Source organism: Fusarium graminearum, chromosome 1 (genome assembly GCF_000240135.3).
Source record: "Fusarium graminearum PH-1 chromosome 1, whole genome shotgun sequence".
Lineage (NCBI taxonomy): Eukaryota > Fungi > Ascomycota > Sordariomycetes > Hypocreales > Nectriaceae > Fusarium > Fusarium graminearum.
The window spans coordinates 2,826,854-2,840,532 of NC_026474.1; the positions used below are offsets into that span (position 1 = coordinate 2,826,854).

The following is a 13,679-nucleotide window of genomic DNA, read 5'->3' on the forward strand; positions in this document are numbered from 1 at the left end:
GAGTGATAGGAGCAGACTTTTAGCAGAGATGCGTTTATTTAGCGAATTGAATATTGAAGACAGAGAGGGCTTGTGAATTGTCCTTGAGATAGATGTAAATCTTGATAGCAAATCGAAATAATCATGCCATCACATCAGTAAACGGTCTTGATACTGGGTGATGTAGACATGCATGTTCACATTGAAGTTCTGTCATAGAAGCAGACAAGTACAGAGACGAAAACAGGTAGGCGCTGGATCATAGTGGAGCTGGGATGGGGTTAGAAGTGGTTAGTAATGAGCGCCTCTCATTGGATCAGATCGTCAAGCTGGACGTTGTGATTCGGAGATGCTCGGAATGACTAATCAATCCGCCTTATTGCTCAGGCTGCAAATTATCTCAGTAAAGCTTCTAGCCGAGCCAGATCGAAAGATTTCATCAAACCACTCAATTCAGCGTCGACCCTCCAAACCTGCGTCATGGCGTCCCGGAGATTGGCTTTGAACCTCTCGCGAGGTCTGCGAAACCGTGCTGGGTTTTCGGCCGCCGTTCCTTTCACACGAGGCTTTGCCACTCCCTCTACCGTCGGCAAGACTCAGACTACAACTCTTAAGAATGGATTGACTGTGAGCATCATCGCACGAGGCCAATTGGCTTCTAGAACCACTCCGGAACAGGCCCCCTGACAATTGTTACCATTAGGTCGCTACCGAGCACTCACCCTTTTCGCAAACGTCGACAGTCGGTGTCTGGATCGATGCCGGTTCCCGAGCTGAGACTGATGAGAACAACGGTACCGCCCACTTCCTTGAGCATCTCGCTTTCAAGGTTCGCCAACCCATCAATTGGCCAAGATTCACCATTAACAATGTCATCAGGGTACCGCCAAGCGAACTCAGCAGCAATTGGAATTGGAGATTGAGAACATGGGTGGTCACCTGAACGCCTACACTTCGGTCAGTCGGATCAAAGGATATGGGAATTGAATGATGCTAACATTCATCCAGCGCGAGAACACCGTCTATTTCGCCAAGGCTTTCAACTCTGATGTTCCCCAGTGTGTCGACATTCTCTCCGATATTCTCCAGAACTCCAAGCTCGAGGAGTCCGCCATTGAGCGTGAGCGCGACGTTATCCTCCGCGAATCCGAGGAGGTCGAGAAGCAGGTCGAGGAGGTCGTTTTCGATCACCTCCACGCCACTGCTTTCCAGCACCAGCCCCTTGGCCGCACCATCCTCGGCCCTCGTCAGAACATCCGCGACATCACCCGAACCGAGCTTACCGACTACATCAAGAACAACTACACTGCTGACCGCATGGTTCTTGTTGGTGCCGGTGGTATCCCCCACGAGCAGCTTGTCCAGCTCGCTGAGAAGCACTTCGCTGGTCTTCCCAGCAGCGGCCCCCAGACCGGCGCCTACCTCCGCTCCAAGCAGAAGGCTGACTTTATGGGCTCTGACGTCCGTGTCCGAGATGACAACATGCCCACTGCCAACATCGCTCTCGCCGTTGAGGGTGTTAGCTGGAACTCCGAGGACTACTTCACTGCTCTCGTTGCTCAGGCTATTGTTGGTAACTACGACAAGGCTGTTGGTCAGGCTCCCCACCAGGGCAGCAAGCTCAGCGGCTGGGTCCACAAGCACGATCTTGCCAACAGCTTCATGAGCTTCTCCACCAGTTACAACGACACTGGGTAGGTTTTGACAACGTGCTTTAGCTTAACTATAACTAACTTTTTCCAGTCTGTGGGGTATCTACCTTGTTTCCGACAAGCCTGACCGAGTTGATGACCTCGTCCACTTCGCTATCCGTGAGTGGATGCGTCTCTGCACCAACGTCAGCGCCTCCGAGACGGAGCGTGCCAAGGCTCAGCTCAAGGCTTCTATTCTCCTGTCCCTCGACGGCACCACCGCTGTCGCTGAGGACATTGGCCGACAGCTCGTCACCACTGGCCGCCGCATGGCTCCTAACGAGATTGAGCGCAAGATTGACGCCATTACTGAGAAGGACATTATGGATTTCGCCAACCGAAAACTTTGGGACCGTGATATTGCTGTTAGTGCTGTGGGAACCATCGAGGGTCTCTTCGACTACCAGAGACTTCGCAACACCATGAAGCCCAAGTTTTAAGTTAGAGAGGGCCAGTGGAGTTGTGAAAATCGAAACCAGGGTATAGAGTGTATGAGATACCGTTTACAGGCCTAGTGTACCATAAGATTTCCTCTGTTCATACTAGGTAACACGGAGTTGTGATAATTGTGTATTGACTGTACTTTCCCGCGTATTTCATCATGTGCGGTTTCAAGCATGAACCGTAATGCATCTGATGAAGTACCACTATTAGTTGACCCCTGGTAAATCGTAAATGCAGATCATTGTTGCAGCAGAGAGCAGGGGTCAGGAACCTAATGAATTTCCAAGCTTGCCCAGCTCGAGGGTAAAGAATCATATGTTTGCGATACTTTCTCGTGGCTGTTCGTCTTTGCAAGACCAGCCAGTCCCTTCATATTAGGACATCCTTTCCATATCCTCGTAGAATAAACATCCGCCGCCCATCACCCAGATCGCCCCGAACGCCATTAACACCATTCACAGGTGTTCCCGTCTATGCAGTTCCGTTGAATGGCAAGACAGGCTCCTAACCCTCTTCAGCCATTTCTTCGTCGACATCCTCACCGAACATGTCCTCGACAGTACCACCTTCCACACCATCTCCACCAACATCCTCAGGTTCAGGGCCTTCGATACCCTCCATGGCATCGCCCCCTTGGTCCATCTCATCATCTTCTTCATCATCCTCATCCCACACGTCCTTAAGACCCCAGCTCGTCCCACTAAGCACGAACCGTTCACTTGGTAGTCGTACGCCCCATTCACTTGGTACAATCTTTGGTAGTGCCACCTTGTTCCGCTCGCGCGCAAGCTCCTGCATGTATTCTTTGCTGATACCTCCACCGGCATTTCCTCCGCGCAATTGATAGCTAAGTCGGGCTGCAATGGCAAGTTTGACAGCGTTAGCCGTCACCGCGGCGTCGCCTGCTGGTGCTGAGATGGCGCCGGCGTTTGCTGATGGTTTGGAGCCTGCCTGCGTAACATATGGGTCGCCAGAGAGGTGGAGAGCATCACTCAGGACGGAGGATGTATGGCGGTATGCGAAATCGAGAAGGAGAAGAGGCACGCGCGGCTCGTAAGCGGTAACTCCTTGCGATGTGAGGAGAAGCTCAATGAGACGAGAGTCGCGCGGACGAGGAGCTGATGTTGATTGCGCTGAGGGAGGGGGTGCATTCTGCGAGGCCGTGACAGCGGGTTGGCTAGACGAGGTAGCGGTAGTTTGTGTGTTTGGTACTGTCTGTGAAGTTCCTGCCGATGAGGCTGGAACTCCATTGGTCTGCGGCTGGCTTGATGACATTTTGGTAATGGTATGATGTCTGGGAAGCAAACAGGGAGCTGGTCTCTAAGCTTCCACAAGGGTGTAAGGGTATCGAGGATGCGACCAGTCGTTAAATAGTCGAGATGGTCGCGCGCCTAGTATTCGAGTTTCGATTGATTAGTATTAATTGACGCGTGTGCTAACTGAGATGAATTCCGGCCGCAGTCAGTAAGCGAAGAGGTATGCAATCGAGTTGGAGGTCATGCAAATGCTGAAAAGAGTGAAGTCAATAAATATGCCAAGCCAAAAAGCTTCACGAATCTTGAATTATGGTTTGCGACTGAGCTTCACCGTGGCATGCGCGTAGCACTTCGGAGGCTTTGATAATCCGAGATTTTGTCGTGACTCTACGCACAGACCACACCTTAAATATCCTCCACTGGGACAAGCCAGATTTGGAGGCGACTCTGGCAGGGAAAGAGATATGGAGGGGCAATGGCTGCCCCACCAAATGCCGCCGATGCAGGAGGACTCATAGTCATTACATCAACTTTTTTCCCCGAGTAGTTTCTTGACTCATAAATAACAACATCTCAACAACTTACATAGCAGAATCTTGACTACTGTCGAAGTCAATTCAATTTACCTGCCTCATTACAGTATGGAGACAACACTCCCGTTGCCATTCCTGGTGAGCGTTGCCAGCGCCAACGATCAACCCACCAACGATGGCCTCAACCGTCAAGAGATTGCTCTTCTCGGAGCTCCATTTTACGAAACATCTTCCAAGGATTGGGGTCGTCCCAGTGCTGGGACCAATGTTCACATGGACGCCACAGGCTTGAGCGACCCTGACGATGTGGTTGCTTTGCTTGATAGTGGAGTTCGAACGGTTTTTGTAATCTCTGAATCTTACTCAGAGTACGAGCAATATGGCGCGAGAGTTATTCCTGCTGTCTCGTCACTCATTCTTTCTTCAGCTACAGAGCATGGTTTACTGGTCAAGGATTTCGACGTCTCGTCAAGTGATGTTGACAAGTTCATTGAAGTCGCGCAGTCCAAACAGATCAAGAGTCTCTACGTCAAGCCCACTCCTGAAACCGACATCGAGAAATTTATCGAGGTGGCCAAGAAGGCCAATGCGATCCCAATTATTCCTTCCACACGATTAACGACCGACAAGAACGATTCGAGCCGATTATTGCTGTCGAAACTTATCGCCTCATACTGGAAGTCTGACCGAACTGATGGACTGATCCCCACTGTTGTCACCGATGACGCAGGAATTGCTCTGGGTCTCGCTTACACCAGCGAAGAGAGCATTCTGGAGGCTCTACGAACGCAAACCGGTGTTTACCAGAGCCGCAAGCGTGGCTTGTGGGTGAAGGGACTCACCTCTGGTGACACCCAGGAGTTGCTGCGAATTGGCCTCGACTGCGACAATGATACTATCAAGTTTGTGGTCAACCAGAAGGGTCGCTTCTGCCACCTACAGCAATTCGGTTGCTTTGGAGATCTTAACGGTATTTCCGCGCTAGAGCAAACACTCAAGTCTCGTAAGGAGTCTGCTCCCGAGGGGTCCTACACTGCTCGCTTGTTTTCGGATGAGAAGCTCCTCAGAGCGAAGATTATGGAGGAGGCAGAAGAGCTATGCGATGGAAAGACCAAGGAGAACATTGCTTTTGAAGCTGCAGACTTGATCTACTTTGCTTTGACCAAGGCTGTTGGTGCTGGTGTTAGTCTCGCGGACATTGAGGCTAACCTGGATGCCAAGAGTCTCAAGGTCAAGCGCCGAACAGGCAATGCCAAGGGCAAGTGGGCTGAAAAGGAGGGAATCAAGACAGAGGAGACCCCAGCCAAGGCACCCCAGCCAGAAGCTGAAAAGCCTGCTGATGGACGTATCGCCATGGAGCGAGTCGATTCTACCAAGATCTCCCAGGCTGACCTTGTGGAGAAGCTCAAGAGGCCTTCTCAGAAGTCCCCTGACGCTATCTTGAAGATCATTAAGCCTATTATTGAAGAAGTACGAACTGGTGGCGATAAGGCTGTCCTATCATACACCCACAAGTTCGAAAAGGCCACCTCCTTGACGTCTCCCGTCCTCAAGGCTCCCTTCCCCAAGGAATTAATGGACATCTCTCCTGAGACCATTGAGGCCATCGACATCTCTTTCGAAAACATCAAGAAGTTCCACTCTGCCCAGCAGGAGGAGAAGTCTCTCCAGGTCGAGACTATGCCTGGCATCGTTTGCAGCCGCTTCTCCAGACCTATCGAGCGCGTCGGTCTCTACATTCCTGGCGGAACTGCTGTTCTCCCTAGTACAGCTCTAATGCTTGGTGTGCCAGCCATGGTCGCTGGCTGCCAAAAGATTGTCTTTGCTTCGCCTCCTCGTTCCGATGGCCGCATTACCCCTGAGATCGTCTACGTCGCCCACAAGGTTGGTGCTGAGAGCATTGTTCTGGCTGGAGGTGCCCAGGCTGTCGCTGCTCTTGCCTATGGTACTGAGAGTGTAACCAAGGTTGACAAGATTCTTGGACCTGGTAACCAGTTCGTCACTGCCGCCAAGATGCATGTCAGCAACGACACCAACGCTGGTGTAGGTATTGATATGCCTGCTGGTCCTTCAGAGGTTCTCGTTGTCGCTGACAAGGACGCAAACCCTGCCTTCGTTGCTTCTGACCTTCTCTCTCAAGCTGAGCACGGTGTCGACAGCCAGGTCATCCTGATTGCCGTTGACCTTAGCGAACAAGAGCTCCAGGCCATCGAGGACGAGGTCCACAACCAAGCTGTAGCACTCCCTCGTGTTGACATTGTCCGAGGCTCTATTGCCCACTCTGTTACTGTTCAAGTCAAGGACATTACAGATGCCATGCGTATCAGCAACGACTACGCCCCTGAGCATCTCATTCTTCAAATCAAGGATGCCGAGAAGGCTGTCGATCAGGTCATGAACGCCGGCAGTGTCTTTATTGGCCACTGGACTCCCGAGAGTGTCGGTGACTACTCGGCCGGTGTCAACCACTCTTTGCGTAAGTTCTTTCTTTCGCAATCTCACATATTCCATCATTGCTAACTAATACCGCAGCTACTTATGGCTTTGCCAAGCAATACTCTGGTGTCAACCTGGGCTCGTTCCAGAAGCACATCACCAGCTCCAACCTCACTGCTGATGGTCTCAAGAACGTCGGCACTGCTGTTATGCAACTAGCCAAGGTTGAGGAGCTCGAGGCTCACAGAAGAGCAGTTGAGATTCGACTCAACTATCTGAAGCAACAGCAGTAAAACAGAAATTTAGAATACAAAAGGCGTATGTAGAGGACAGATGTGGTCAAAATGATGGTTTCTTTTAGGGAAAGGGGTTTTGGGATTGGGAATAGAGTTGTTTCAATATGCAAACAATTTAAAATGCTGTAATAGTTCAAAACGAAAAAGACTTCCCAAGCAGTATTTTTAGCCTGTCAAACAACAAAAGCTTTTTGTCTGTACAACATGCCTTGAACACAAGTAGAACAAAATGATAACGCCGCGCTATGCCCTAGTATGCCTAAAAAGCCTTCATCATGCTCCTTCTCCCACCTCCCCGTCTACTTTCCATACTGTGCTTGAGCCAATATCGCCGTCTATGGACAATAACTTTGAAAATAAACTTGAATCCGTCACATTTTACTGTTTTTCTGGGGCAACAGCAACAGCCTCGATGGCCTGTTCGTGGTACTTAGCTTTCCTTGACTTCACTTCATTTCTCGATGGAGAGATGACCAACCCCTGTGATGTGCTGGGCGAGAACGTCCTCCTTAAGTTCGGCTGCCTTCTTCATTCCAAGTGGGGTAGCGGTGGATGCATCCTCACCCTCCTCGTTGTGACCTTCTTGGCCATCTTCGTAGATATCGTCTTCGTCGTCCTCGTCGTAAGTTTCTTTCAGATCACGTGTCATAGACGCTTTCAGTTTCTCCTCATCGACGCTGCCACCCAACACACTGGAGGCTTCGGCAAATTCGTCCATGGATGCGCGGGAAATATAGCTGTCGGCGAGTCCTTCGCCAATCTCATCGACATCTTCGTCAATTTCCACGTCTTCGTCGTCGTATTCTTCTTCGTCATCTCCATACTCGCTGGTGGGTGCTCCTGGACCGTTGTCGTCCTCCTCATCGTCATCCCCATCGTCACTCTCGCTTGCCGAAAAGTCGGCTACGGCGAGAGGGTCGTCTCTCCAGTACGTGAAATCAGTGTACTCCTCGCCGCCACCTTTTACCAGCGTGCTTACAGGAGGGAAGTAGTGGTCAACGACTTCGTTGATGTTCACGTAGCTCATCTTGAGCTTGTTAAGAGTCAAGAGATCCAAAGATACTTCGGAGTTGGAATTGATGGTGAAGATGCGGTTTCGCGGGACATCGACGGTCCGGTAAGAAATTTGATCGGTCAATCGGTTTCCGTAACCAGCGTAGAATGGGGTACGGTCGGGGCCGTACAGGTTTCTGATATCTCGGAGAGTAGCCATCTTGAAGATATGTGGCTTGCGGAGATAGACCTCTCGCCTTAAAGCAGCCATTGTTCGGTCTGGGGACAGAATTGTCGGGCCAGGAGGCATTTTGTAACCCTCTTGCACAATACCCGCTAGGTATGCTCTGGTTGTATCTGATTGCCCGACGGATCGACTGGTCAAATACATGATGTTGTAGCCGTTGGCGGAGATATCGCTGTACAGCTTGGCAACGCCTGAGTGTGTCCAGTCACGGCCGATCATGTTCAACACATGGCCAAGAGCATCCGACTTGGTAATAGTGCCGTCGATATCAGAAATGACGACGGGTGTCTCGTGTCTCCAAAGATACATGTTGGCTTTGCAGGTAGCTCGGTTGACAGTGAATGCCATCGAGTTCGCGCCTGGCTTCAACTCGAGATCCTTGAGCTGCTGACTAGTCAACCGCAAGGTTTTCGCATAGTTCCTGTTAGGATCACCTGAATGGCGTGTAGAGCCTGGCGGCGTGCGAGGCGGGGTTTGCAAGTCCATGGGACCAGCATCGGACTCAGTACGTCGATGCAGAGGCATGGGCGAAGCGGTTGCATCACTGCTGTCGCTTTGGTATCCAGGGTCCGAGATAGCATCTGCGGCAGTAGAGCGGCGGTGCGACTGTAGAGAAGCCTCAATGGTCTTGTTCATGGCAGCTTGCTTGGCCTCCTCGCTGCTGTAGATCCACAAGTTTCCTTGCTCATCAAACCCGAAAAGCGCGCCAATGTCATAGTTTCCATCCAATTCCTCAGAAAGGATCTGGCGAGCCAGAATTTCAGCACGGAGGATGTCCTCTTCGTTACCCTTGAACCCGGTCATATCCAGCATCAGATCGCCACTGTCAGTGACCTTGGTGGGGATGCTTGCCGCAGACAGTCCTTTAGACAAAGTCCTGGCACGTTGAAGCGCTTCGCCGGCGGATAGGGGTGGAGGACTGGCAGATCTCTCAGAAGCAAAATGTTCTTCATCGTCAGCAGAGCTGTTGCCGTCCAGGCCTCGGCTTCGGGCGCTTGGTCGAAGAACATCATCGCTGTGTGGTCGTGTTATTTTTGCAGACCAGTCGCCGGACACAGGGCGGACGCTGGGCAGTTCAGGGGAGGTCGACAGAGGTGTGATCAGGCCTGCTCTGCTGTTAGCCTAGAATTCTACGAGCGACAAGTTCAAACTTACCGTCATCGTTCTCTTTCTTATAGAGAGCAGCAGGGGGCGGCCGTCGGGGCTTGGACTCAGAAGCGTCCAGTTCAAAAGCCTCTGGTTCCTGCAGACCAGAATCAGACTGTTCGGCATTGAGTGGTGGACTGCTTGCAGGACTAGAAGCAGGCGAAACAAGAGGTGATGTCTGTAACGACTGTGGGATCCTGTCTGTGGTCTCGAAAACGAAGAAGGCCTCGCCACCTTCACCGAGCTTCATGGAATAACTTTGCTTGACACCATTGACCTTGAATTCGACCTTCTTGTCAGAAGGCCGCAGGAGAGAGAACTTTCCGAATCGGACGTGGAACGGAGAGCAGACTAAAGAGCCATCTTCGTGTTCGACGACAATGACATCAATAGCGCCGCTAAGAGTCGCGGGGTTGATTGAATTCCATGCTGTCGAGACGGACTCGCTGAGACCTCGTACGTATTGCATCTTGCCTCAGACGGCAGAGGACGTCGTATGTTGGATGTCGCGATCTTTTCGATGTCTGTCGCAAGTTGGAGAAGTAGAGGCGGCTTGTCGCGGGGAGGTTGGACGACGATCTGTAGGGGCTCTGTGAAGCTGGCAAGGTTCTAAAGGAGAGGATACGGCAGCAAAGAGCGAGAGCCTGGAGCCCTGTAGAAGTTTATCTGAAATACCGAAAATAAGAGTAAAGCGCACACCAGGTGGGAGGTATGTAGAAGAAATGCTTAAGGTTTGTCTGATATTAGAAAAGAAAACGGAATGGAATGCGGATTGTTGGGGGAGCAGTTCGCTCGAGCCAGTGGACGGAAGTACCGAGTACCTACAAAAGGACGCTGGCTTGTGGTTGAGCGGGCCTAGGTTCTCTTTTTTTCTTCTTTTTACCCCAGTCGCCCAGTCTTTTAGATCAGGTGAAGACGTCACTATATAGTTGGAGAGGTTCAGTTAGGTACTAAGTTGGTATGTTGGAAAAAGAGGAAAAAGATATTTGGGACAGTGAACACGACATGATTGATGGTAATGTCAAAAACGAAGCAAATATATGATGCTGATGCGACTCTAACTGTTGCGACGCAGCATAAAGAAGCCTATCAGCTTCAGCATGCATACCGTACAAAACAACTAATAATAACGAAGCCATTGTTACAGAAGAGAACCCAGGTACACACGTTGAGGGGCGTTCAACCCAACATGGCCCGTTGTCGTACCTGGTACAAAGACACTACCCCAGCTCGCAGGGATCTAGACGTCCGCCAGAATCATGATGGATGCCCCAGCAGAATCTATCACATGGACGACTCATGCGGCCAAAGCTGCCGAGTTGAGACTTAATCATTCGGGTTTTCGGGTGGTTCCTGGCCTTGCAAATAGTCCTATAAACCTGATTGATGGACAGGCACTCTTACAGTCGAGCGCGTCATTCACAAGAATTGACTTTGCTCGAACCATTAATCACCTCGTTGGTTGCTGAGAATTGGACAAGACTCTATAGGCTGCAGCGTTAGGGGATATTTTTGATGCACTTTGTTCAACAACTGATATGCATATGTAGACAGTACTGTCCCATGCTTACCCATGTAGAACATATCCATGCTTGGTACAAAGAATCTGACTGCACATGACTGCCAGTCATTTATAGCTCGGCACTTTTGCTCCGTCAGGTTGGCCTTGGCTGTGATCATCGTCTGGCAAATTACCGACCTCGTTCTTGGTTGTCCCATCTCAATTGGAGAAGATCTTGAACAATTTTCTAGCCATTCTTTTGTGCTCTTTCATCATATGCTTTACACGGATAGGTACTCTTGACCGCTGGATCAGCCGAGGTAGTCGACAAGACCCATAGGACAGGGCTAGGATTATGGTTATTTTATATCCATTCCATGTACGACTACAAGGAAACGAAAAATAATTACATGTGTAATTATAGTAGTTTCAGCCGGGCTGTCATGACTACCTAGTAACATATGCATGTGTATTAGGTAGTGTAGGGAGGCTAGGGGGTTTGTCCTCAGTCATAAGACAGTCGTTTACCCTATTCAAACTATCAACCATGTAGAGAAGCATTGAATTAGCATACCTACATACCAATCATGCATCCCGCTGCCGGTTTGCATTGAACAAGACATGCATACCGTCCTGAACTCTTCTTGAGATGCAGTAGCTCTCAAAGGCTAGTTTCGTTGGTAGTCAATTATTTTATGAGAGTCAGTGGAAATGAGTGAATCTGCACATGAATAAGACTATTCCGGGGCAGACACTCGATTCATAGCTATTAAACCAGTGTCTTTTGAGTCATAACTCGCAATGACAATCCATTTAGAATGATCTAATTCTCGTGGTTATTGTTTCCTTGATCTATACAACCATTCAGCCAAGAGTAGTGTGTATAATAGTTGATATCACTCTGCCCAGTCGACGTTGATGTCATTGATCCATTAATATTGTTCGCAGCCAAAGCTACTAAGGACTACTAAAGACAGATAGTCTGAAGTCTCCAGCATTCAAGGTTAGTAGCCAAATATATCATTACATGGCAAGCCAGGAACGCAGAAACATATTGATGTTTGTTGTGTGAAATGCTCGGTGCAGACGGCTTCACATGCTTTCCGTACAAGATGCCCAGAGTCAATATCGGTCCGTTCCATTTGAACAGGGATGACACCACCAAACTGGCGAACAAGCCCTTTCGGAGGAATATTGATGCATTTCTGGAAGCCCAGGCGCTAGATACCAACTTGGAAAAGGCCCTGAAAGCTGAAATTGAGGCGATCTCCGGCACTTGCTGTCAAGGCTGTCTAGTGGGTAACAGAAAGTTGAACTCGAACATTAGGGTAGAAACATAAACAACCTGAAGGTCGGGTTTTAATAAACTGACCAGCTAACTTCCTCACGTTTATCAAACCACTCGTAGATAGATATGCGCTGCACTGGTCATCATGAACCAATCGCTTGTTCTTGTAAACTTCGCGTGTACAGTGTGTTCAGCGATTTGTGTGGAAATCGCCTATCGTGCATCTCGACGCCTTCACGCAATTATCTGTAAGATGCCCGAAACGGTAGAAACCCTAAATACGCCCTTGATGAAGTTGCTACCTACCTAGGTACATAAAGAGCCGTTGAGAAGCCAGCCATTATGCCTTTTGTCCTAGGTGTAATTGTTCTGCCGGAAGCGTCATCAGTGACATCTTTTTGCTGTTCCAACTCGCCAGCACTAGTAGTGAGGGCGGCAGCACACCGTTGCTAAATACAGTGTACACAAGAAAGTGATAACTGTCGTGCTGTCCTAATAAGAAGAATTGTGAAAGCAGCATGGAGTGAAATTGTCGAATGTGAACCCCCAGACGACACGTACAACACGGTGTCTTCTCAACCAGCAACACTGTAATCCTGAAAGGAGCATCCCTGTGGCTGCAACCGAGACGACTACCGGAGCTTTGGTGCTTTTGGCTTGAGTATAGCGTACATAACTTGACCCAACTTGCATAAATAAATCTTGCTGAACATTCCGTAATTCTACTACCGTAAGCAAAACGGAGACGGCACGCAGTAGGACCTTCAGAGCCACCCCTGTCAACTTCACGCCGTAGTAGCATTATGCCACTTGCTATATGCCATCCATATATGCAACAAGTCGCAAAGTAACTATAATAGCACTGTTCTTCTCGCCTTCCTCATCTTCCTCGGACATACTGCCTCGCTATCTCTATCTCCATCGCTGTTGTAGAAATTATGAGGTATTGTCTGTGCAGTCCTTATTTTCTGAGAGTGCCTCAACAACAAGATTTCTCATCTCATCTGTCATTGGAATGTTTGCAAGGTCAGAGACGCTGAACCATGACCCTTCAGAGTGCTCGGCCTGATGAAAGCGGAAGTCTGAGCCATCGCCTTCAATCGTGACAACATAGCTGGATTGTCGGGCGTAGCGATGAATGATTTGCTCATCGCCAGTCATCGGACTCTTTGCAGTCTTTGTTGTGGTGTAGCTGAATGTAGCAAGAGGCTTTAGGATTCTAGAGACCATCAGGCCTGACTCTCCGTTGACCTCTTGTGTTAGGGCAGCAAGAAGTGTTTCACCAGTGTTGACCTTGCCGCCAGGAATTTCGAACACATTCGGGTAGTACTTCTCGCGAGCGCTACGCTTCAGAAGCAGAATTTGAGTGCCTCTTTGTGGGTCATGACTATTGCGTAGAACAGCAGCACCGACTGTGATCTTGTGGACTGTTGGCCTAGCACACGAGTCGATGCGATTTTGTGCTTCGATGGTAGTCAGGCCGAGAAAGTCCATTTCGACACGAGGTGTATTAGGGGCTATGTCATGTCAATAGCCCGCCGCGCATTGCGTCTGCTCGGTAGACTCACCATGTATCTCCTAAATCTGAGAATGCGTTGAGGATTGCGGGATGAAAGAGACAGTCTGGGCAGGGATTTTCGAGCGGGCTCTTTCGCCTCAAATCATGGCACGTCAGGGTGATACAAAGTTTGGGACAGACTACAGGTTGGGCCTTTGGCGGATGATATGAACCTTGTCGCCAAATTTAAAGCAACGCCCGTAGAACAGCGCACTTAATGCATTTGAACTCAGCAAAGACGCCATCATTGCCATGGATGGAAAGAGCTGTGGTTAACTGCTGCGGTCGTGATGATGAAAATTGGATGGTCT

At 49.8% G+C, this 13,679-nt stretch overlaps 6 protein-coding genes across 6 annotated transcripts; 3 read left to right on the forward strand and 3 right to left on the reverse strand.

Annotated features, from left to right (window-relative positions):
- Nucleotides 1-420: 420 nt before the first annotated feature.
- Nucleotides 421-3,694, forward strand: FGSG_00863 (peptidase subunit beta). The gene is made up of 5 exons (XM_011318288.1): nucleotides 421-606; nucleotides 683-808; nucleotides 859-936; nucleotides 988-1,673; nucleotides 1,723-3,694. The coding sequence occupies exons 1-5, from the start codon at nucleotides 460-462 to the stop codon at nucleotides 2,108-2,110; spliced, it is 1,425 nt and encodes a 474-aa protein (XP_011316590.1). The 5' UTR covers nucleotides 421-459; the 3' UTR covers nucleotides 2,111-3,694.
- On the reverse strand, nucleotides 2,619-3,389 carry FGSG_00864 (uncharacterized protein; the record flags this gene model as incomplete). The annotated part of the gene is made up of 1 exon (XM_011318289.1): nucleotides 2,619-3,389. One exon carries the CDS (start codon nucleotides 3,387-3,389, stop codon nucleotides 2,619-2,621), a length of 771 nt encoding a protein of 256 aa, XP_011316591.1.
- A 317-nt stretch (nucleotides 3,695-4,011) lies between the features above and the next one.
- On the forward strand, nucleotides 4,012-6,783 carry FGSG_00865 (histidine biosynthesis trifunctional protein; the record flags this gene model as incomplete). Its single annotated transcript, XM_011318290.1, has 2 exons — nucleotides 4,012-6,379; nucleotides 6,436-6,783. The coding sequence occupies 2 exons, from the start codon at nucleotides 4,012-4,014 to the stop codon at nucleotides 6,630-6,632; spliced, it is 2,565 nt and encodes an 854-aa protein (XP_011316592.1). The 3' UTR covers nucleotides 6,633-6,783.
- A 303-nt stretch (nucleotides 6,784-7,086) lies between these two features.
- On the reverse strand, nucleotides 7,087-9,490 carry FGSG_00866 (nuclear elongation and deformation protein 1; the record flags this gene model as incomplete). Its single annotated transcript, XM_011318291.1, has 2 exons — nucleotides 7,087-8,981; nucleotides 9,031-9,490. 2 exons carry the CDS (start codon nucleotides 9,488-9,490, stop codon nucleotides 7,087-7,089), a joined length of 2,355 nt encoding a protein of 784 aa, XP_011316593.1.
- Nucleotides 9,491-11,634: 2,144 nt separating this feature from the next.
- FGSG_00867 (uncharacterized protein) lies at nucleotides 11,635-12,471 on the forward strand (the record flags this gene model as incomplete). Its single annotated transcript, XM_011318292.1, has 3 exons — nucleotides 11,635-11,850; nucleotides 11,996-12,058; nucleotides 12,328-12,471. The coding sequence occupies 3 exons, from the start codon at nucleotides 11,635-11,637 to the stop codon at nucleotides 12,469-12,471; spliced, it is 423 nt and encodes a 140-aa protein (XP_011316594.1).
- Nucleotides 12,472-12,746: 275 nt separating this feature from the next.
- On the reverse strand, nucleotides 12,747-13,304 carry FGSG_00868 (uncharacterized protein; the record flags this gene model as incomplete). The annotated part of the gene is made up of 1 exon (XM_011318293.1): nucleotides 12,747-13,304. One exon carries the CDS (start codon nucleotides 13,302-13,304, stop codon nucleotides 12,747-12,749), a length of 558 nt encoding a protein of 185 aa, XP_011316595.1.
- Between the last annotated feature and the right edge of the window lie 375 nt (nucleotides 13,305-13,679).

Coding starts and splice junctions, on each gene's coding strand:
- FGSG_00863 (XM_011318288.1), top strand. CDS start 460: ATGGCGTCCCGGAGATTGGCTTTGAACCTCTCGCGAGGTCTGCGAAAC. Junction 809..858: donor TTGAGCATCTCGCTTTCAAG/GTTCGCCAACCC, acceptor CAATGTCATCAG/GGTACCGCCAAGCGAACTCA. Junction 937..987: donor ACCTGAACGCCTACACTTCG/GTCAGTCGGATC, acceptor ACATTCATCCAG/CGCGAGAACACCGTCTATTT.